This window comes from Schistocerca piceifrons, chromosome X (assembly GCF_021461385.2).
Source record: "Schistocerca piceifrons isolate TAMUIC-IGC-003096 chromosome X, iqSchPice1.1, whole genome shotgun sequence".
NCBI classification, from domain to species: domain Eukaryota; kingdom Metazoa; phylum Arthropoda; class Insecta; order Orthoptera; family Acrididae; genus Schistocerca; species Schistocerca piceifrons.
Window position 1 is genome coordinate 430,312,149 of NC_060149.1, and position 23,589 is coordinate 430,335,737.

General features: G+C 44.1%; 1 protein-coding gene across 4 annotated transcripts in view; it reads right to left on the reverse strand.

The window, feature by feature from the left end:
- LOC124723044 (galactosylgalactosylxylosylprotein 3-beta-glucuronosyltransferase S) overlaps positions 1-23,589 on the reverse strand; it is a 197,026-nt gene that overhangs the window by 77,737 nt on the left and 95,700 nt on the right. For all 4 annotated transcript variants that reach the window (XR_007006486.1, XM_047248223.1, XM_047248225.1 and 1 more), the window contains 2 exons: positions 9,243-9,422; positions 731-923 (listed from right to left, as the gene is read on the reverse strand). Coding sequence is in view for 3 of the 4 variants with exons in the window: in XM_047248223.1 (XP_047104179.1) it covers positions 731-923; positions 9,243-9,386 (337 nt within the window). In the remaining variant the exon portion in view is untranslated. The remainder of the gene's footprint in view (positions 1-730; positions 924-9,242; positions 9,423-23,589) is intronic.

Genomic DNA, 23,589 nt, shown 5'->3' on the forward strand with positions numbered 1-23,589 from the left:
AAAACAACACCTGCAGGTGGCATAAGTCATTTAAACAAAACATTATGAAATTTTTGTAACACTCTCTAACGTGGGATCTGAAAGTTAACAGAATCTTTGAACAGTCAGAATTTGCTGACAACTTCTTGATGAGTCATATCTGCTAAATAAGAAGACATATGCAGTTATCTCTTTGGCACAGCATTCATTTGCTCACTATGTCAATATGTGCATAATGACTATAACTGTAATAGAGTGAAATAAATGTTAGAATATGTGCCAACATTAAATAGAAAATCACCATTTCTTGTTAGGTTTTGTTTTAGAATGGAAATATAACAATAAAACTGCTAGTTGGATGTGAACTGAAAATATAACATAGGAATGCTGTGCATTTATTGACTAGCTGGAGCAAAAACTAAATAGTGCACAAGCACTGCAATTCTATACAACCACTATTCTTAGTGTGTCACATGTAGAAGGCTGTCAGCAGTTTTGCACTAACTGCCAGTTGAGAAGTTTCCTTTATTTATCAAAATATTTTATGGATGGGTAAAGAGAGAAAAGAGAGCAAGGGGGAGGGGGGGAACATGCCTGTGTAAGATCATATGTTTTGTTCTCAATAACAGATTTTTATAGCAAATTCATTCAAAAAAAAACAAAATAGCATTTCAATATTTATTACTAAGGAATATGCCACTGAATATATAAAAGTAATTAATAAATTTCAAAGCTGATACGAAAAACTCACCAAATTTTTTCAAGAGTTTTGTTATCATTGCACTGCAAACCATGTTATCATCAGCAACAATCCAATGCAGGTTAGGTATATGCATCAATGTTTGCCCTAACCTTGTAAGTTCTGCTGCTTGCTCCCTCCTTGGATATGTGGGTGTAATAAAATAAATTGTGGGTATGTTATCCACATTTTTATTCCTGCTGTCCTATGGAGAAAAAAAAGCGGGGGATTTGACACTAACAACTTTAAATTGCTAGAACAAAAAAATCACATCTGTGCTTAAAGTTTAATTTGGACAAGGGCTGAAAAGATACATTAGCTGATGACGTGTAACAGTTGAAAAAGGCAAACATTACTCTATATATTTTTTTCTTAGACACAGGGAAATAACCATTACAAATAAAAACGTCTGTATGGTTACAAAACAAAGATCACCAAAGGGCAAAAACAAACACTTCAAATCCTGGATCAGGAAAGAGTTGGGGTATGTGAAATGAATGGGAAATAACAATAGTAAGTGATCCATAGATTTGTAGGAACACATTTGCTCCATGGGTCTGGATTGACGTGGTTATTTTAATGCTAAAGGAAATAGTATTGTATATGCCAGAGCCTTCATTGTCCTCTATATTTCTTTTGCCTCAGTGTACTGTACTTCCCCTGTGGTCATTACACTCTGTGGTTTCTTTCTGATTAGTATAAATCGAAGAGCCCCTATGTTAAGACCTACTTCCCAAAGAACTGACACATATTTCTAGAACCGAGAATACCATTCCTGACTCATGCTGCATAAGCACATTCTGTCATCTGAAACATCACAGAGGAATTTATAAATATGAATGAAAAACATATTTGATCTAAATTCAACATGAAACCTGCTGTCTTTTACATATCTGTTGACCTTATTTCACAGGGAATCATGTAGTTCAGTTGCAATGGTGTACTGTGATTCGAGATGTAGGGACAACTGTCCTCTCACTGTAATTTCAATTAGTAGGGTTCTGTTCCATTCTAAAATATTTTTATAGGTTTTTAACCAACCATAACTCCTCCTTAAACCTTTTGTGTAAAAAAGTGTTTATTTTATCAAAGTATACTCTTCCATTCTGACAATGATAAAAATATTCTTATGCAGTTGTGTCACAATATAATAAGATGTTTTCACATTTGTGAAATATTACTCATGAAACACATGAGCTCTATAACAACTTACCCATAGAAACCTACCAGGAATTCAGCCATCCAAATGGAAACTTTAAAAATCAAACTGAAAAGTTTGTGTTTTCCCTGGATACGCAGTCATGTCACCTGTACATTGCTCACCTTGAAGTTGGGAAAGGTTTGTAGTACAGGTTCTACTTTCACTGTAGTCTGAACAGTGAAACTAACATCCCAGTATAAGTAACCCTGGTAAGAAGTTCATAGAACTATGAATGATCCAAATCATGCTACTGTGTAGGTTAGGATCAACTGACATTTAGTCCTTGATTTTATAAGGTTTCAATGCAAATAGCACCAGAGTCTAGTATGCATTTAATAATTAACTCATTCAGAAACAACAATACAAGACAGATATGATTTTAGTTTAAATTTTTTTTAATAATCTATTGTTAATGAGCACAACTGTTTTTCACCAAACAGCATAATACATTCAGATACTTTTTCCCAGAAGGCAAGTATCAGGTTCTGTGGTAGTTGCAATATACAGTAACCCTGCAGCAATTTATTTGGGTAGCAAGTTAGATCAGGTATCAATATTAAGTACTGAGAAACACATCCAAGTTGCAAATATAGTACACACCCAAATGTTGTGATTGCACATAATACGAGAAGCACACAAATTAAATAAGCTTTGTTAATTATTTATTCTAAACTAGGTGCCCCAGTTACACACACATTTTAATTAATTAAATTTCAAGTGTATCAATACTGTAAAAAAAAAATTCTAAGACTAATGTCCTGTATTTAATTTTACTCTGTGCGTTTTATTTCTTTGTTTACTTTTAGTTGATTTTTTTTTTTAATATTTACCACAGTATACCCTATTTTCTTATTAATACTCAAAAATTTTCATGTTTAATTTACATTGAAAAGAAATAGGAGTTAATTATAGTATCACTATAAATTATTTTAAATTCTTAATCTTACTACAAAGTTCAGGACGCAATGAAAGTTTTGTTAAGGTACAACTGCAGTGGCACTCAATATATATGTTTCAGTCCAGAATGAGATTTTCACTCTGCAGCGGAGTGTGCGCTGATATGAAACTTCCTGGCAGATTAAAACTGTGTGCCCGACCGAGACTCGAACTCGGGACCTTTGCCTTTCGCGGGCAAGTGCTCTACCATCTGAGCTACCGAAGCACGACTCACGCCCGGCCCTCACAGCTTTACTTCTGCCAGTATCTCGTCTCCTACCTTCCAAACTTTACAGAAGCTCTCCTGCGAACCTTGCAGAACTAGCACTCCTGAAAGAAAGGATATTGCGGAGACATGGCTTAGCCACAGCCTGGGGGATGTTTCCAGAATGAGATTTTCACTCTGCAGCGGAGTGTGCGCTGATATGAAACTTCCTGGCAGATTAAAACTGTGTGCCCGACCGAGACTCGAACTCGGGACCTTTGCCTTTCGCGGGCAAGTGCTCTACCATCTGAGCTACCGAAGCACGACTCACGCCCGGCCCTCACAGCTTTACTTCTGCCAGTATCTCGTCTCCTACCTTCCAAACTTTACAGAAGCTCTCCTGCGAACCTTGCAGAACTAGCACTCCTGAAAGAAAGGATATTGCGGAGACATGGCTTAGCCACAGCCTGGGGGATGTTTCCAGAATGAGATTTTCACTCTGCAGCGGAGTGTGCGCTGATATGAAACTTCCTGGCAGATTAAAACTGTGTGCCCGACCGAGACTCGAACTCGGGACCTTTGCCTTTCGCGGGCAAGTGCTCTACCATCTGAGCTACCGAAGCACGACTCACGCCCGTCCCTCACAGCTTTACTTCTGCCAGTATCTCGTCTCCTACCTTCCAAACTTTACAGAAGCTCTCCTGCGAACCTTGCAGAACTAGCACTCCTGAAAGAAAGGATATTGCGGAGACATGGCTTAGCCACAGCCTGTGGGATGTTTCCAGAATGAGATTTTCACTCTGCAGCGGAGTGTGCGCTGATATGAAACTTCCTGGCAGATTAAAACTGTGTGCCCGACCGAGACTCGAACTCGGGACCTTTGCCTTTCGCGGGCAAGTGCTCTACCATCTGAGCTACCGAAGCACGACTCACGCCCGTCCCTCACAGCTTTACTTCTGCCAGTATCTCGTCTCCTACCTTCCAAACTTTACAGAAGCTCTCCTGCGAACCTTGCAGAACTAGCACTCCTGAAAGAAAGGATATTGCGGAGACATGGCTTAGCCACAGCCTGGGGGATGTTTCCAGAATGAGATTTTCACTCTGCAGCGGAGTGTGCGCTGATATGAAACTTCCTGGCAGATTAAAACTGTGTGCCCGACCGAGACTCGAACTCGGGACCTTTGCCTTTCGCGGGCAAGTGCTCTACCATCTGAGCTACCGAAGCACGACTCACGCCCGGCCCTCACAGTTTTACTTCTGCCAGTATCTCGTCTCCTACCTTCCAAACTTTACAGAAGCTCTCCTGCGAACCTTGCAGAGTAAAGTTTGGAAGGTAGGAGACGAGATACTGGCAGAAGTAAAGCTGTGAGGGCCGGGCGTGAGTCGTGCTTCGGTAGCTCAGATGGTAGAGCACTTGCCCGCGAAAGGCAAAGGTCCCGAGTTCGAGTCTCGGTCGGGCACACAGTTTTAATCTGCCAGGAAGTTTCATATCAGCGCACACTCCGCTGCAGAGTGAAAATCTCATTCTGGAAACATCCCCCAGGCTGTGGCTAAGCCATGTCTCCGCAATATCCTTTCTTTCAGGAGTGCTAGTTCTGCAAGGTTCGCAGGAGAGCTTCTGTAAAGTTTGGAAGGTAGGAGACGAGATACTGGCAGAAGTAAAGCTGTGAGGGCCGGGCGTGAGTCGTACTTCGGTAGCTCAGATGGTAGAGCACTTGCCCGCGAAAGGCAAAGGTCCCGAGTTCGAGTCTCGGTCGGGCACACAGTTTTAATCTGCCAGGAAGTTTCATATCAGCGCACACTCCGCTGCAGAGTGAAAATCTCATTCTGGAAACATCCCCCAGGCTGTGGCTAAGCCATGTCTCCGCAATATCCTTTCTTTCAGGAGTGCTAGTTCTGCAAGGTTCGCAGGAGAGCTTCTGTAAAGTTTGGAAGGTAGGAGACGAGATACTGGCAGAAGTAAAGCTGTGAGGGCCGGGCGTGAGTCGTGCTTCGGTAGCTCAGATGGTAGAGCACTTGCCCGCGAAAGGCAAAGGTCCCGAGTTCGAGTCTCGGTCGGGCACACAGTTTTAATCTGCCAGGAAGTTTCATATCAGCGCACACTCCGCTGCAGAGTGAAAATCTCATTCTGGAAACATCCCCCAGGCTGTGGCTAAGCCATGTCTCCGCAATATCCTTTCTTTCAGGAGTGCTAGTTCTGCAAGGTTCGCAGGAGAGCTTCTGTAAAGTTTGGAAGGTAGGAGACGAGATACTGGCAGAAGTAAAGCTGTGAGGGCCGGGCGTGAGTCGTGCTTCGGTAGCTCAGATGGTAGAGCACTTGCCCGCGAAAGGCAAAGGTCCCGAGTTCGAGTCTCGGTCGGGCACACAGTTTTAATCTGCCAGGAAGTTTTATATGTTTCAGTAGTTGAACTCTCACAGACAAGGTAAATCTCGAATACACAATCAGGGAAAATAATTAAGTACCCAAGCAAATTCTTAGACCCAACAGCACATCAGTACCCATAAGTTTAAAACTGAAGTAGCTATCTAAAATAATGAAAAGTAATGATCTAAAAACTGAATTGGGAGTGTACCGACAAGGTTGTTAAAATGCCAAACTGAAAATAATTCAAAACAGCCTATGGGAACACATTCGTAATTTACTTCAGGGTAGGTAAATAACAATATTGTACTTTTGGGTTCCTTATCTGTGGCAATTAATCAATCTCTCAAGCATAAGATCACAAGAACATTGACACATTTGTAAAACTTAGAACAAGGACAGACCACAGTTCCTGCTGACTATTCCAGAATCTCATTTGTTGGTAGAATAGGAATGTGGTTGTAGCAAGACTAACGGAAAAGTCTTCCAAAACTACTGAGCAGTGAAAGAAGCCCTTACCATGAATATGTTAATCACTCTCACTACTCCTTTCTCTTATTCAAACCAGTCTATGAGAACATTATCAATTTGACAGCTACAATGAAGATGGGAGAATGACACTATTACGGGGTGAGGGCAGTGTAGAAAAAATAAAGCTACACACATGAGTAGCATGAGGCTGTCTCATGGTATGCTGCTGAAAAAAAAATTAGAGGTTTCCAATTCACTCAATACTTATTGTTGCAACAGTGCATATGGAATACATGAAATGATTACATTTACAGATCGATAGCACAAGTGGTTTTGAGGTACCAGGTATTGACACATGCTGAAAGACCCATATCAGTACGTGGTATAGCTTCCATGGGTGGCAATGCAAGTGCTGATTCCAGCATCCAGTTGCTCATACAGATGGTGAATACTGTCCTGGGATACTTTATGCCATGCCTGCACAACCTGCTCACATAGTTCTGTAAGAGTTAGTGGTTGATGAGTCACATGAGTCACTCATGCCCCATCATATCCCACGTGTGCTCGGTTGGAGACAAGTCCACAGACAGTGCTGGCCAGGGAAGTTGCTACACGTCTTGCAGAGCATGTTGAATTTCAAGGGCAGTGTATGGGTGAGCATTATCCAGTTGGAACAACACATCACCTTCGTGTTGCAAGAATAGCCAGAGAATGGGTCTAACAACATTCTGTATGTACCGAGTGCTGGTTAGCATCCCCTATAGAAACACCAAACATGAACGAGAGTTGTAGCTTGTCGCACCCTAGACCATACGGCCTGGTGTAGGGCAGTGTGTCATTGACGAATGCACTCTACGAGACAGCACTCACCAGATCTACATCATACGCACAAACGATTATCACTTGTGTGCAAGCAGAATTTGTTTTCATTGCTGAAGACAACAGTGAGCCATTTCATCCTCCAAGTGACCCTCTGATGACACCAACTGAGCCATGCATTTTGAAGCTGGGGCATGAGTGGAAGGTATGTTAGGTGTGTACATGCCTGTAGGCCCACTGCTAATAACCAGTTCACGACAGTTCATGTTGACATGTCTGGGCTTACAAACCCTCTTACTGTGGTGTGGAAGCTGTATGATCTCTCACTGCTGCCCTTACAATACAATGATTCTGGCAGGTATCTGTGCTGCATGGACATCCAGAAACTCACCTACAAGTGTAAGAATGTTCAGCATCATTGCACAAGTGATGCAGCACATCAAACTTGTGTGGGAGTTCTCTGAAAAACCATCCCGCCACTCGGAAGGCCACAATTTGACCCTTTCAAACTTGCTAAGTTGGCATAGGAAGCATGAGTGTGTCTCCATGGAATAGTTGTCTGCTTGCTTCACACATTAGCATGACATTGCGCCTCCTGGCTGTGAGTATTCCCTATTAAAGGGCAGACACAGACTGCATTCTGGTAGCTATGCCACTATGCTATCTGTTGGGGGATTATTTTGAAACCATTATCAGTACATCTACTATCACACAGATGGCATATACTGTCATGAGATCAAAATCAACGGCGTCTTTCCAGGGGTACTATTTTTTTTTCCAGTAGAGTATAATGTCTTTGGGTGGTATGGGTAGGCTTTGTCACAATTGGAAACAGAATAGAGAACTATTATGTTCGCAAGTCATCAAAGTCGGAGTTGCTTTTAATACAGTAAAGTGGTAACCCAATGTTTCAGGCACTACTGTAATATCATAATATGACAGGTGTAATGCCATATGGATTCTCATACACTGACTACTCTCCTGTTCCAATAACATCATAACACAAATGTAATCAAACTCATCGTATGACCTGATGTTGAGACTGGGGAGGATGGGAACTGATGTTATTAACTGATTGTAATTTATAATGGCATTTTATAGGTCAACACTGGCAAATTAGAAGGCAGCTGCTTTTTTGAAGTGGTGCAACTCACATGATGTTCAGAGGTGATTATGACAGATCGCTGTGTTGTGTCTTTCATGAAAGTGTTTCCCATGGTCAACAGTGAGGGACTCATTGGCACAGTCTGTCAATATTTCATTTCCTCCTGGTGACCAAGACAATGGATAACTGTAATCACCATTACAGTTCAATCCACCCGCTGCTTGAGTACATATATTGCCTCTTGTGCCTTCCTTTGAAAGTTAAGTGGCTGCCTAGCTAGTGTGTGAGCACCTGTGAACTGCATGTGTTAAACAAATTCATTTTAGTATTCTTGCGCCACTGATTTATTACATTGGCTGAACCCAATATGAAGCTGACCTATCTTAAAGTGCTGACACCTCACAGAGACACTAATGCAAACTAATCTGCACTCACAGATGACAAACTCCCAGCACATGCAGCATACTGACGGTATCTTTGGTGGACCCTAGCAGGTCTCAAATTTTGATGCTGCTGTGGGCTATCAGCTTAAATCTCTTTTAAGTGAAGAATTTTCTCCACACTGTCAGTGACACCCTGCACGCATGGCAGACGTGTCATGTGTGGCTGTCCACAACCCAGTCACTACTTGATTTTGTTAATGGTTTATTAACTGTAAAGATTACTCCTCAAACTGGTACACAGCTTCTGCAATACTGTCTTCACATTATCTACACTGCAGTTTCAGTGGGCCCTCTTCATCAACATATATAATACCAAATTCTTTTGCTACAATGATGTTGGGGCATTGTGTGCTAGTAACTATCAGTGCCTCGAAGGCTTCTTGCAGACTGTGTACCCAAATTCCCTTAAAGTGAAGCACAAACTTCTATGTCAAGAAAGGAAAACATGTCATTCTTTTCTATTTTCAACATGAACTGTATGTGTCTGTGTTATTTGTTGAATTACTGGTTGAATTTGTAATTTGTTTCAACTGTTGAAGAACTGCTACACTTGGAGGAGAAACAAACAGCTGCCATTTTTTACATCAAAATACTTAATTCATATTATTTGCACAACAATGAATAATTTTCCTTTCATTGCTGTTTCTGAATACCTCACATTTCATTTCCAACTGACACCATGTGGTATTGTGCAAAATGCAATGACAGGGGACAAGCTTCCTTCTCCTGATGTGACAGATTTGTACTCTCATATTATGGTAACATTGCATTGGCAATTACGTGTCTACAGTATGATAATTATTAAACTGAATGAAACAGTTATCTACTACAAACTGATATTCATGTGATGTTTGATGACAACTTTAATCATTATATCGTATAACTAGAAATTAATTGTCAATTTTCTTGCTGCTTAGGGTCAACACATATAAGCAGCTATTAGCTGAAAACCTGAGAAGTTTAATTTAAATTAATTTCCTACCTCAAATGACATGTGGCACAGGAATACATGTTCTCGATGATCATAATGTCTCCCAAACTCCTTGCCTTGAGAGCTCCATACAAAATATAACACTATAATTGTCATAGCAATGGTAAAAAGGAACATGTTCTTAAGTGGGAGCATTGCTTCCAGCTTTGTTAGACATTATCAACCTTCAACCTGAAAAAAAAGGAAGATGAAGGAAGTGTAGAGAAACAAAAAAAAAAAAAAAAAAAAAAATACTATCAGAAGACTCAATTAATCTTTAGTGTAAGTAAAAATCGGCTATAGCACAAATGTAAATTATTTGGACACACACACACACACACACACACACACACACACACACACACACACACACACACACACACACACAGAGAGAGAGAGAGAGAGAGAGAGAGAGAGAGAGAGAGAGAGAGAGAGAGAGACTGACTAAACTGACCTTGATTTGTGCCTCGTGCATATAAAATAAGACAATTATTCTTCATATCTAAGAAAATAAAACTGACAAAGTGGGTGAACACAAGATGAGATATGGCAAAAAGTAAAACATATATTATTATTTTGTGGCTGAATTTGTATGAAAAAATACTTTATTCAGCAGTTCACTTAAAACATAATCAACAGAAAAAAATTAAGCATTGCACTGTTGAAACAGACTATTAGTCAACATGAGTGGCAGAATAAAAAAGTACAGAACCCTTCAAATGAAAATGCACCAATATGAAATACATTCTTGTAATGCAAACACATTAAGAAGCTGCATATTCATGACTGTGTGCCAGTCCAGGAATTACACCTGCCTTTTGTTAGCAATGTTCTTCGAATGAACTTTGTAAACTAATTTGAATCTTCAACTTGCCACTACATCTATTCCACACCTAAAATGGCTCTTCTTATTATCCTGTAGGACTATAACCCCTAAGATACAGGCCCTCCTTCAGCCTTAAGTTTGTTACTGGATTTAAATGTTTACTTCATGTGACGAATGTGGAGGAGGATAGTCTTTGTGAAGTTTATAGTGGAAGAAGAAAAGCAGCAGCAGAAGGAAAGTGGAATTTAGTCTAGTCATGCCCTGTGAAGAGCACTGCATATGAAATACAAGTATCCATGGTCAGACATGTCCAACATGCAGTTTTAACATGATATTAACCTCAGCACAAAGAATATTCTTACTTGAAGTAAATGATCCCAATCCATGCTCTAAAAATTTCATGTTGTCTAATATAACTACAATTCACATCCATATACGATTCATACACTATCAGTATTGTACAGGGTGATTCAAAAAGAATACCACAACTTTAGGAATTTAAAACTCTGCAACGACAAAAGGCAGAGCTATGCACTATCTGTCGTCGAATTAAGGGAGCTATAAAGTTTCATTTAGTTGTACATTTGTTCGCTTGAGGCGCTGTTGACTAGGCGTCAGAATCAGTTGATGCTAAGATGGCGACCGCTCAACAGAAAGCTTTTTGTGTTATTGAGTACGGCAGAAGTAAGTCGACGACAGTTGTTCAGCGTGCATTTCGAACGAAGTATGGTGTTAAACCTCCTGATAGGTGATGTATTAAACGTTGGTATAAACAGTTTACAGAGAATGGGTGTTTGTGCAAAGGGAAAAGTTCTGGACGGCCGAGAACGAGTGATGAAAATGTAGCACGCATCCAGCAAGCATTTGTTCACAGCACAGGAAAATCGACTTGCAGAGCTAGCAGAGAGCTGCAAATTCCACAATCAACTGTATGGAGAGTCCTACGAAAAAGGTTAGTTATGAAACCTGAACGTCAACTACCCGAGGCGATGGATCGGCCGCCAGGCAGCCCGTGACAGAGCACTTCATCACTGGCCTCCAAGAAGCCCTGATCTTACCCCTTGCAATTTTTTCTTATGGGGGTATGTTAAGGATATGGTGTTTCGGCCACCTCTCCCAGCCACTATTGATGATTTGAAACGAGAAATAACAGGAGCTATCCAAACTGTTACGCCTGACATGCTACAGAGAGTGTGGAACGAGTTGGAGTATCGGGTTGATATTGCTCGAGTGTCTGGAGGGGGCCATATTGAACATCTCTGAACTTGTTTTTGAGTGAAAAAAAACCTTTTTAAATACTCTTTGTAATGATGTATAACAGAAGGTTATATTATGTTTCTTTCATTAAATACACATTTTTAAAGTTGTATTCTTTTTGAATCACCCTGTAGTAACTCCATAATGACCTCCACACATTTTCTACTCACTTATCACTAACAACATTTTGCTAATATTCAATGTATCAATTTTTTGGCCATTCATCGAACTGTAGCTGTCAACTGGAAACCACGGGACATTCAGAATCTTGTCTCCCCCTACCTCAACTCTATTGCATTTCTGTTGAATTCCCCTTTTCTATAACATTCCCTAAATTTTTACCTATTCATTTATTTACACTTCAAACCCACTTGAATTAATTATACACCTATGCCCAAGTTATATGATTATATAAACAAGTACCAGACCAAGATTAAAAGCCATATCTCTGCCTTTTGTGAGTAGTGCACTGACAATTGAACAACCCCTCATTGATTGACTCATAGCTTCACCTAGTCACCATCTCCCCTCCTCTCGTTTACTTCCAAACTCTGAAGATGCCCTCCCACAGATGTGTTAAGCTTTCAGCTCTGAAAGAATTAATGTATTGGAGTGCTTGTCTGGGGAAAAGTCTAGAGAACAAGATTTCTTTCTCAGTAATACCTCTGAGGCTTTAAAACGTCAAACTTTCCACTATTTTCATTTTCTCCGGGGGTGGGATGACCTCTGGGGAATTTGGAAAAAATAGGAGCAGCCTGTGACAGATTGAAACTTTCAGTCACTCAATGATGTGTGCTCTGATTTGCAATTGGCAGGTTATTTCCTGTGACCTGGGTACAAATCCCGGTCCGGCACACAGTTGTACAAGTAAAATATAATCAATAAAGTGTATACTCATCACAGAGGTAAAGATTTCTTTCTCATCAAGTTTTATTGTAGTCATGGGTCAAAGAGAACAACAACAACAAAACAACAACAAAAAGACATCAATGTAAATGCACAGTTTAAATATGGTAAGGAATTAAGGATTGTAAATAAATATTCTGTTTGTTACTCATCTCTCTTATGTAATACCTTTGACAGCAGAAGTAATAATAAAGCTGTATGCAAAGATATGTGAGGGTCTTGTTTGTTAATCCACGACATGTAACACAGTGTCAAAATACAAGAACTTTTAAATGTATTGGAGTGGGAGTGCAGCTGCAAGACAAAAAACAACATCCCCTTGTTTCATGTCCTTGAAGCAAGGTAAGAGCAGAGAGAGCACATAGCAGTGCAGCATGCTGTCACATAATATTGGCACAGCATTTAAATAGTACTCTTCAGTGTCTCGGCAAATGCACTATGAATGAACTCTCCAAGTATTATGAGGTTCAAAGACAGGCAGAGCACATGTTACTGTTGTTGTTGCAGAATACCAATAACAGAAGTAGTGACAGTTTAAGGTTATAAAATACTGAACTCCAAGCAACACCACTACAGGTTGGTTAGCTGGTTGACTGGATTAAGGGACTACACAGTAAGGTCAATAGTCCCTCGGCCAAGTTTTTGTTCATCCAGAGGTAGAGACTCCCACCACAAATGTGCTCAGGTGAGGAAAGTATGAAGGAGTGGTAAAAGCGAGGCACGGAAGGCAATATTGATGCCAGATGCCATAGCTGAAAAATGATAGCTCCAGAGTACAGAATGCCTTCTAGTCAGGAGATCCAGAAAAGTAAAGCTTTGTTAATGGCCTTCAGCTCTGCCATAAAAACATTAAATGTTCCCAGCAGTGAATGGTGGTCCTGACCAGCAGGAGATGTAAAAGCATAACCCATCTTACCCACAGTTTTACAGCAGTCTATGTAAAAGATGGTAGCAGCCTCATACTCCTGAAGAACTGAAAGGAACATATGCCAAAAGGTCATGGGGTTGACTGAGACTTCTGGTCCTTGCATTAGCTAATTCAAAGACTAGGTACCAATCAAAGGGGAGGAGGAGGGGTGGGGGGGGAGGGGGGTAGGGGGTGAGGTGGTGTGAGAAAACACGAACACGGGGAGTACATTCTAAGGAGGACAGGTGAAGGCCCTGGCAGATGGCTGCGAGGTGCATAACTGGTAATCCCACCTGAAAAAAGGAGTGAGGCAGTCAATGCCCTTCCTTGCATTAGATTAGTCCTAATTCGAAGACTAGGTACCAATCAAAGGGGAGGAGGAGGGGTGGGGGGGTGGGGGGGTAGGGGGTGAGGAGGTGTGAGAAAACACGAACACGGAGAGTACATTCTAAGGAGTACAGGTGAAGGCCCTGGCAGATGGCTGCGAGGTGCATAACTGGTAATCCCACCTGAAAAAAGGAGTGAGGCAGTCAATGCCCTTCATATGCAAAATGAACCTGCTAAGTTGGATGATTAGGAAACTGTTGGATGGTGATTGCTTAAGTGTGCAAGATTTGGTAATGGCAGAACTGAAGAGGGAAGTTCCCCACTTTGGGAAGGAGACTGCCTGTGGGACTTCAAGAAGACTGCCTATGGGACTAGTCCAGAAGGTATCAGAGACCATTCTCACTCCATAATGATGGAGTGGGTCCAGCAGTTTCAAAGCTGAAGCTGTCACTGAGTGGTAAACCTGGTAACCACAAAATGAGCACCCAGTAAATATGATGGAGAGTAGTGCAATCTACATCCAAAGATGTGTGGGCAAGGAAGCAGAGAGTGTTAAGCTTTCACATGTAGCTTGTCTTTAGTTGTCGAATTAGAGGTAGCCAAGTCAGCCTCTCATGAAATAGAAGTCTCAAAAATTGGGACTGTGCGACAAACATCCAAACACTGGGTACCCACGCAGAATGAACTGTGGTACAATGACAAAAATGCATGACCTGTTTTTGCAGGAGATAACTGGAAACCATGGGGACCCCAGCAGTGGCCTGTATGATGGCACCTTGGTGCTGGCATTCAGCAAAGGCTACAGAGTGGGAGCTGCACCAATTGCAGAAGTCATCTACATACAATGCGGAGGTGACCAGTAGTCTGACAGAGGTCACTACAAAATTGATGGTGATAAGGAAGAGTGTGGCACTCATCATATAGCTACGTGTGACGCCATTCTCTTTGACCCATGGAGAAACAACTGAAGCACCAACTTCAACCCACAATAAATGGTAGGATAAAAACTGGAATGTACCTCAAAAGTCTCAGTCATGGAGGGTAAGTAAAATATGCAACAATATGCTAGTGTTTAAAAAAGCCTCTTATATTGCTGTTTCCAACCTAACCAGATATTAAATCTCACCTATTAGGAGGACAGAAGGCCCCGAGATTCGAGAACCCAGCATAATAGATCAACAACAATCTTTCTAAGCAGTTTGCAGAGCACACTGCTGAGGTTAATCGACTGCTAACTGTTCATGAAGTTGGTTTTTGCCTCGCTTAAGGATTGGAATAATGATACTATCTCACCATTTGCAAAGTAAAGACACTGAGATCCAAATGTGATTGAAGACTCTGAGGAGATGGAGATGTTGGGTAACAAGTCAGATGAGGTATCATCTGACTTTGAATGGAATCAGGGCCCGGGGCTGCATTGTGAGAAGAGGCAAGAGCCTGAAGCTATTCACAGTCAGTGAAAGTTTCATTACATAATTCATCACACTGAGGACTGAAGGAGAGGGGAATGGCCCTAATTCAGCACTTATGCCCCTGGAAGGCAGCTATGTAAGCAGAAGACACTGACATCATCACAGAGTGGGTCACAAGGTGTTCAGCAAGAGCCGATGCATCAGTACAGAAACCATCATGAAGAAAGAGACCCAACACAGTTACGGATCTTTGGTGACCCGTAACACCGTAGAGCTTGGACCACACCTGGGATGAAGAGGCACAAATTCTCAGGGTGGATAAACAGCGCTCCTAGCATTTCTTCTTACTGCATTTAATTAGATAAAAAGCATTTGCATGAAGTCACTTAGAAGTAATAAGGTTATGTGACAAGGATGCTGTTTGAAATGTTGCAAGGCTCTTCAGCAATCCCGATCAGCTAATGCAATATCTTTGGTCTACCATGGCATTGGTTGGTGATGGAAGGGACCTGTAGAAAGGGGAATACCAGTTCCAGCTGTGTGGGAGATCACATCAGACACACCTTGCACAACTTTGTCAGTGCAATCTGACAGAGAGGGGTCAAAAGTAACAGCAGAGGCATACAATTGCCAGTCCATTCTCTGAAGTACAAAATGTGGTAGTTGGTCTGTCTTGCAGTGCCAAGAAAGAGACAGGGTCACTGGAAAGTGGACACTATCACAAAGATCATCATACAGTGACCAATGTAGTGAAGCCACAATATTGAAGGAAGATATCATTAGATATGTTACAGCCGCGAGCGGTGCATAGCAGAGAATGGAGACACAAAGCCACCAGGCATGGGAGCTGCTGGAGGTATCGCTAACAACGAACAGACAGGACAGACGAATAAGTAGGGGACGAAGGACACTATGACCAACCAGGACACAACATGAGGCAAGCAAACAAGAACTGAGGTGATAAACATTGTGAGACAACAACACAGAAACACTCCAAACAACAACAGTATGTATCTCAACACAAGGAACTGGATTGCAGTATGGCTGAGATGCACACACAAACTATGGCAAATATCAGACTGCTGGGGTAGCACTGCGCAGCCGCCTAAATAGCTGACTGCAGGAAACAAGATTGGTCGCAGACTTCACACGGTATGGAGAATGGCGCACTCCCATGGCAAGGCTTGCGGCACAGGTGCGCGCTGGAGGACAGAGACGCCTAGTGGGTATCTCAGTTTATACCATTTGGCACACATTCAACTTCTACGCCTTCCGGCACCAGATCCTCCCCCCCCCCCCCCCCCCCCCCCAAAAAAAAAAAACCTGAGTAGGGGTGGAAACACCCCAGACAGTGCTGTGGTGGGCAGAAGGAGGGAACAGAGGGTGACCTTATGTTGTCGACTGCCAGCGGTGGGTTGGGAGGGCAGTCCATGGAGTCCATCAAAACGTCATCGGAAGGCAGGGCATCGCACGGTGCCTCCGACCCTTGTGGATGTGGAAAGGAGTTCCAGCGTGACTGTGGGGAGCTGGCAGCCATCAGCAGTGGGGCAAACTTGAGGGCCTCGTGCACACCAGGAGGAGGTGGGGGGTTGGGGTACGTGAGGTGCCACAAAGGAGAATGAGGCTGGAGTTGGTCATGGTGGTGGCACTCGAGCCCCTTGTGTGTCTCTACCAACATCAAACGCCGCCCATGGGTTGCGACTACTGTGGCAGGAGTCCAAGCAGCCTGGTCCCCATACCAGTGGGCTCACATGGCCATGTCCGGGATGTGGCACTGAGAGGTTCAGAAGTGGGGCTCAGAAGGCAACGGCGTCAGCAGATGGAGCAGGGTCCATGGTTGCCGCCCATTGAGGAGTTCGGCTGGACTATGACCATCAATTGGTGTGGTGCGATAAATGGTCAGGAATAAGGTGATCTGATGTGGTGGCACAAGATTCGATTGCATTTGTCATCTGGTGTTTAAATGTCCTGACCAGTCATTCTGCTGTACCATTGGAGAATGGATGGAATGGAGGGGTTCGGATGTGTTTGACACCGTTGGCCTCACAGAGTGTGTGGAAGGAGGCTGCCGTGAATTGGAGGCTATTATCGAAGACCAAGGTATGAGGCAGGACTTCAGTGACGACAGCCTGAGTCAAGCCTGTGAGTGTGGCATCAGTTGTGATGGACACCACGCAAGGTATCTGGAGTATGCATCCATAATGAGTAATCACATCAATCGCAAAAACGGGCCCACAAAATCGAAATGGATGTGGTCCCAGAGCCAGCAAAGCATGGGTCAGGGTGCAAATGACTGCGAAGGGCTGGCCTGGTGACGCACACACACCGTGCACCCACGGGCCAAACGTTCAATGTTGCCATCGATGCCAGGCCAATACACATGATGGCAAGCCAACACCTTCATACAGGACATCCCCCGGTGTTACGGTGCAGCAAGCATAGGGCGTGGTGGTGCAAATCAGGTGGGATGATCACCCAATGGGTGTCAGCCTCCATGGCCAACAGAAGGACACCTGTCACAACCAAGAGCCTGGTGAGGGATGCCGCCAGGGCTTTAATACAGTTTTCAACTGGCGAGTCAGATAGGTGGGCCAACCATGGGTCACATAGCAGAGAACCTGGCACAGAACAGGGTCCCAGTGTGTGGCAGAGGTGACCTGTGCAGCCATGATGGGAAATCCATCCAGTTTCTCTTGCGGCCCATAACAATGTGAAAGCAGAGGACTTCCTCCTGATTGAACTCAGGATCAGGGCCCAAGGGGAGATGGGACAATGCGTCTGCATTGGAGTTTTGAGGTGGGCTAATATTGGATAACATAAGTGTAATTGCATAAGAACAGCGCCAGTTCACTCTGGGAGGTGTGTGTGTGTGGGCCGAATAGGGTAACCAAAGACTTGTGATAAGTTACGAGAGTGAACTTCGTCCCAAACAGGTAGATGTGAAACTTTTGAATGGCAAACAAAATCGCGAGAGCCTTTCTCAATCTGAGAATAGTTCCTCTGTGCTGGGGATAGTCTTGGATGCATACGCAATGGGCTGTCCTGAGCCATCCACATTCCTGTGAGCCAGGACTGCCCCAATACTATAGGCCGAAGCATCGGCCAACACAACCAAGGGGTGGTCCGGAGAGATGGGAGTCTGGCAAGGAACGGACTTGAGCATAGTGTTCAAATGGAGAAAAGCTTGACCACAGGCAGGAGTCCAGTTGAAAGGGACCCCTTTGCAACGCAAGATATTGATGATCTGTGCAATGTCAGCAGACTGGCGTAAAAACTTTAAGTAGTAGTTAACCTTGCCCAAAAAAACCTGGAGGTCAGATAAATCCTTGAGGTGGGGAAGGGAGTTGATGGCCATGACATTACAATACAACGGACGAATGCCATCTTTACTGAGCCAGTGCCCCAGTTATTCAACTTCCAGTTGAAAGAAACTACTTTTCCAGTTGCCAGCGTAACCCTGCAGCCTGCAGGGCATGAAATAAGGTACTGAGGTTTTGCAAATGCTCATGGCATGTACGGCTGGTGACCAAGATGTCATCGAGATAATTGGCACAAGCCAGGATGGGCTGAGTGAGCTGCTGCAGGTACATCTGGAAAATGGATGGCGCCGAGGAAATACCAAATAGAAGGCACTTGTATTTATGTGATCTGAAAGGCGTGTTGATGACAACGATTTTCTGGGATTCCTCGCTAAGGGTAATTGGTGGTAAGCCTCTGCCAGGTCGATCGTGGAGAAGTATCTGCCACGCGCAAGTTTGGCGAGAAGGTCTTCCTGCCAGGGAATGGGATAGTTTCAGCCAGGGACTGTGCAGTGACTGTAACTCCGAAATCTCCACATAGGTGAAGGGAGTCATTGGGTTTCCTGATCACCACTAACCGGGTTGCCCAAACACTCACTTTCATGGGCTCGATGACACCAGCAGCTTGCAGTCGATTGAGCTCTTGCTTGATTGCAGGACGTAAGGCCACCAGAATGGGTCGAGCCCGGAAGAACTGCAGCTGAGCATCGAGCAGGAGAGCAATGTGCACCTGGAAGATCGAAGTACACCCTAAGTCAGACTGAAACAGAAAGGCATAGATCGTCGAGGTCCTGGAATGCGACAGCAGTGGAAACAACCTTAACTTCGTGAGAAATCAAAAAGCCAAACAGTGTGAAAGGGAGTCCAAAAACGTTTGAAGCCAAGGGATGGTCAACTACATGTACGGTCAGGAGCCAGGGAACATGTTTATAGGTGGCGGGGACTGAGAACTGCCCCCAGAGGGGGACAGAACCGTCACCATACACAACCAATTGCTGAGAGGTGGGAGACAACTCTGGGGAACCCAGGCATGTATACATCACCAGATTAATCAAGGAGACGATGGCCCCCATATCGACCTGGAAACGAACGTCCACATTAAAAATGTGGAGTTTGATGAACAGCTACCACATCAATGGGGCATCCAGTGGGACAACTGATTGCAGCATGTGCATGGTATCCTGATGCCCCTTGGGTGAGGGGTAGGAGCAGGTTGAGAGGCTGTGACAGACAGATTGGAGATGGCTGACTTTCTGAAAGAGCGAGCACATTTTCTAGCGATGGGAACAGTCTGCACGAGAGTGGGCGCAAACTCACTACAGGCAATATGGAAGTGACCCATGCGGCCGCTGATGAGGGCAACCAGCAGCTCCGAAGCCATAGAGATGTTGGACAATGAGGAGTCTTGACGACGTTGCTCTCTGTGGGCTGTACCATGCCAACGGCGCGAGGGAGGCACCCGCAGGGAGGACTCTGCTGCTGCCACCTGTGGCCTCATCATGAGACGCTTGTTCGCCGCTTGTGTGATTTCAAAGGAAGGGGCTATGCACAGAATGTCTTCCAGCGTGGGGTTATCGAGTTTCAATGCAGCCGTGCAAACCTCTGGATCGGGTGCCAGTTGAACGACAACATCGCAAATCAAGGAGTGCCTTGCAGTGCTGATTGGTGCAAGTGAAGTCACATTTGGAGCTGAGAACCTGCAAGTCCATGACCCAAGAATGGTAGGACTGATGGCGCTGTTTATGGTACTGGTAGAACTCAAGCTGAGACGCCATGACAGTATCGCTGGGAATGGTAGTTAGTCACCAGCACACACATCTCGTTAAAGGAGAGAGCCATGGGGTCTGACAAAGGTGCTAACCTGCGGAGCAGAAAGAACATGTCTGGTGATGCCTAGGACAACAACTGGGTTGGGTTGTTTGGGGAGAGAGACCAAACGACGTCATAGATCTCATCAGATTAGGGAAGGATGGGGAAGGAAGTGAGGCGTGCCCTTTCAAAGGAACCATCACAGCATTTGCCTGGAGCACTTTAGGGAAATCACGGAAAAGCTAAATCAGGATGGCCTGACGGCACCACCTCGTTCGGTCCAGGACAAGAACGACGACCACTGTAGGGAGTTAACTGTGGCCTGAAATGCTGTGAAATGTTGTTTCAGATGATGCAAGTATGTTTCCAGTCTTCCCTAGCATCGTTAAAGGACGGAAACGACGGCGGACGTGTGGAAGCATCAGAAACCAGTACATCAGGGAGCTGGTGCAGCAAGGCATCCCGTGCCATGAATTTGTCCATCAGAAACTGCAAGGATGTTTAATTGGCGCTGCTGCTGCTGCTGTTGCTCCAGGGGACAGAACAACTTAGCCCCCATGCTACCAAACCTTTTACCTCAACACCAATGTTATAGCCGCGAGCGGTGCATGGCAGAGAATGGAGACGCGAAGCCGCTGGAGGTATCCCTAACAGTGAACGGACAGGAAGACGAATAAGTAGGGGATAACAGACACTACAACCAACCATGACACAACGTGCGGCAAACAAACAAGAACTGAGGTGGCCCGCATCTCGTGGTCGTGCGGTAGCGTTCTCGCTTCCCACGCCCGGGTTCCCGGGTTCGATTCCCGGCGGGGTCAGGGATTTTCTCTGCCTCGTGATGGCTGGGTGTTGTGTGCTGTCCTTAGGTTAGTTAGGTTTAAGTAGTTCTAAGTTCTAGGGGACTGATGACCATAGATGTTAAGTCCCATAGTGCTCAGAGCCAGCCAACTGAGGTGATAAACACAGTGAGACAACAACAACGCAGAAACACTTCAAACAACGAAAGGACGGGACTGGGATGCAGTACGTCCAAAATGCACACGCAAATTACGACGAGTACCAGACTGCCGGTGTAGCTCCGTGTGGCCGCCTAAATCACTGACCGTGGGAAACGAGATTGGCTGCAGACTTCACACAGTACGGAGCGTGGCGCACTCACACGGCGAGGCTCGCGGCGCAGGCGTGCCGGAGCACAGTGACCGCTATTGGGTATCCTGGTACATATCCTCTGGCACGCAGATGACTCCTTGGAGCTCGCACAGTTCCGATAGAATGCACTATAAGCACGGAGTGTTGCAGAATGGTCATCAGTGACTTTCCTGTAGAGCAAGGCAAATTGCAGAAGATGGGGGAAAAAAAGGTGTTGTGGCTCTGACAAGTGACAGTAACATCCATTACAGTTTCGCTGAACGGTCACATTATGGATGTCCAGATCAGGTGTGAAGGAACCAAGAGGACCAGTCATACCCCACGATCACTGCCTGTCACCAATGGGGATGGAACGTCAGTGATCATTGGTTCAGAATCTGATGGCATGCACCAATCTGGCAGCTCTGTGTGTCACAGGAGTAGCCGCCGCCACCGCCACCGCCGCCGCCGCATCCTCCTCCTCGTCGTCGTCGTCAGCCTTTGGTGGCAGGGATTCTTGCGAGGGCCTATCCATGATTAGTGTGTGACATGTGACACGACAGTCATTTGTTATTGGGAGAGAGAAGTTTGATCGCGGTTCGCGCTTAAAGCGCGGGCGCACAGCAACCTGTGAGGTTGGCTCAGCCAGGCAACAGGGAGGCAGACTGCAGCGAGCGAGCGGTCAGTCTCAAACGGCTGTCGGTTACGTGACGTCACGAGGGTTTACGCGTTCTAGCGCACGGCTTTAAGGCAATGCTTTATCCACTTTTCTACTGATTACACGCAAACGCAAATTAGTACAACAAAGTACGATACGGCAAATGAAAGAGAAGTTTGAGACGAATCATCCGAAATGCTGATTTTATTTATACGAATTTTACATCAAAAGATATTAAATAAACAAATCTGTAATGTGTCCAATTTACTGAATAATTTATAACTTTTGAAGCAACGCAGGTACAGAGTAGGTCGGCTGCTCATTTTAAAGGTCTCGTCGAAACGCCGCTACTGACATACTTGTATAATTTGCAGCATTAATATTTTACTGGCAAAACACCAATTTTATTAATTTGCTCCGAGTAATTAATTAAAACAAATAATACTAGACAGATACATGAACAGCAAGGCAATGTATCGTTCAAATGGCTCTGAGCACTATGGGACTTAACAGCTGTGGTCATCAGTCCCCTAGAACTTAGAACTACTTAAACCTAACTAACCTAAGGACATCACACACATCCATGCCCGAGGCAGGATTCGAACCTGCGACCGTAGCAGTCGCGCGGTTCCGGACTGCGCGCCTAGAACCGCGAGACCACCGCGGCCGGCGCAGTGTATCGTAGCGGGTGTCGTTACATTTCAACATGATTAGCTTGTGATGTTTGTAATTATTATATGTCGTCATTGTTTATTAATAATTTTTGCATAGTTTTGCCCACATCTGTCTAACTTTTGTATATACGTAAATCCCGATCAGCGCATCAAAAACAGCACTTCAAAACCATATGTTATTTAGTGGCAGAAATGGACAAACATTATCTTCGCACTCTGCAAAGATAATTGCAAAACATTAATTCTGAAAAAAAACTATTGCTGCTACAAATTTGTGTAATGTCTGTTTCTTGATGAGAATTTGAGCGTGCATATAATAGCACAAATAGAATTAAGATTGCTGTTCTATGTAAAACGTTATGCAAAGAAGTTATCAATAGAAAGCAGTTACATGACGTAGCTTGGGGAATTTCAGATCTAGGGTATTTCAATGGAGCTGACACAGAGCTCCAGGACAGAGTTCTGTGCGCCTCTACCGATGCCAAGCCTGTGTTGCATCGACGCGACACCTTGATGATAGTTTTTGTTGTTCCAGAAGTGCTAGCCGAATTTCACGTGTGCGTGCAAAAGGAATGTAGAATTTTTTCGCAAAGAATCCAGACTTAGGATATACTCAGTGTGGAACACAGTATGGACTTGTGTTTTTCATGCATTGTCTTTTGGTGATTGTTATAGTAAGCAAATGGGACTTTCCTGCTAACTTGTAGCTGTGGAGTTCTGCCACACCTAGCCACTGAAGTGCTACTGTGGGACTGTTTATTTTTGAGCATTCCGAACTGTGTTTTGGGATACCAATCGGACTTAGTTTCTGATATGGTCAGGTTGGACCCTAATTATTTTCACCACGTTTAGGTGACTGATTCTGAAACAGTGCCACTGGACTTCATCTGTGTTTAAACCAGTCGGGACTTTGAATATTTTGTGGCATCCGACACTTAGGGATTCGCGCTAGTGTCGAGTGAACTGTAGATCATCGGGATTAGGCCACTTTTTAGCGAACTGATCGATTTCCTAAACATCAATCGATGTTCTTCAGCATTCAACAAATTTATTTAAAATTTACGGTGTGTTCAGTATCACTATTGGGGGCTCGAGCAATAATTAATACGGCACGTAATTGTTTGGAAAATACCACCAGTAAATTGCATTTAGT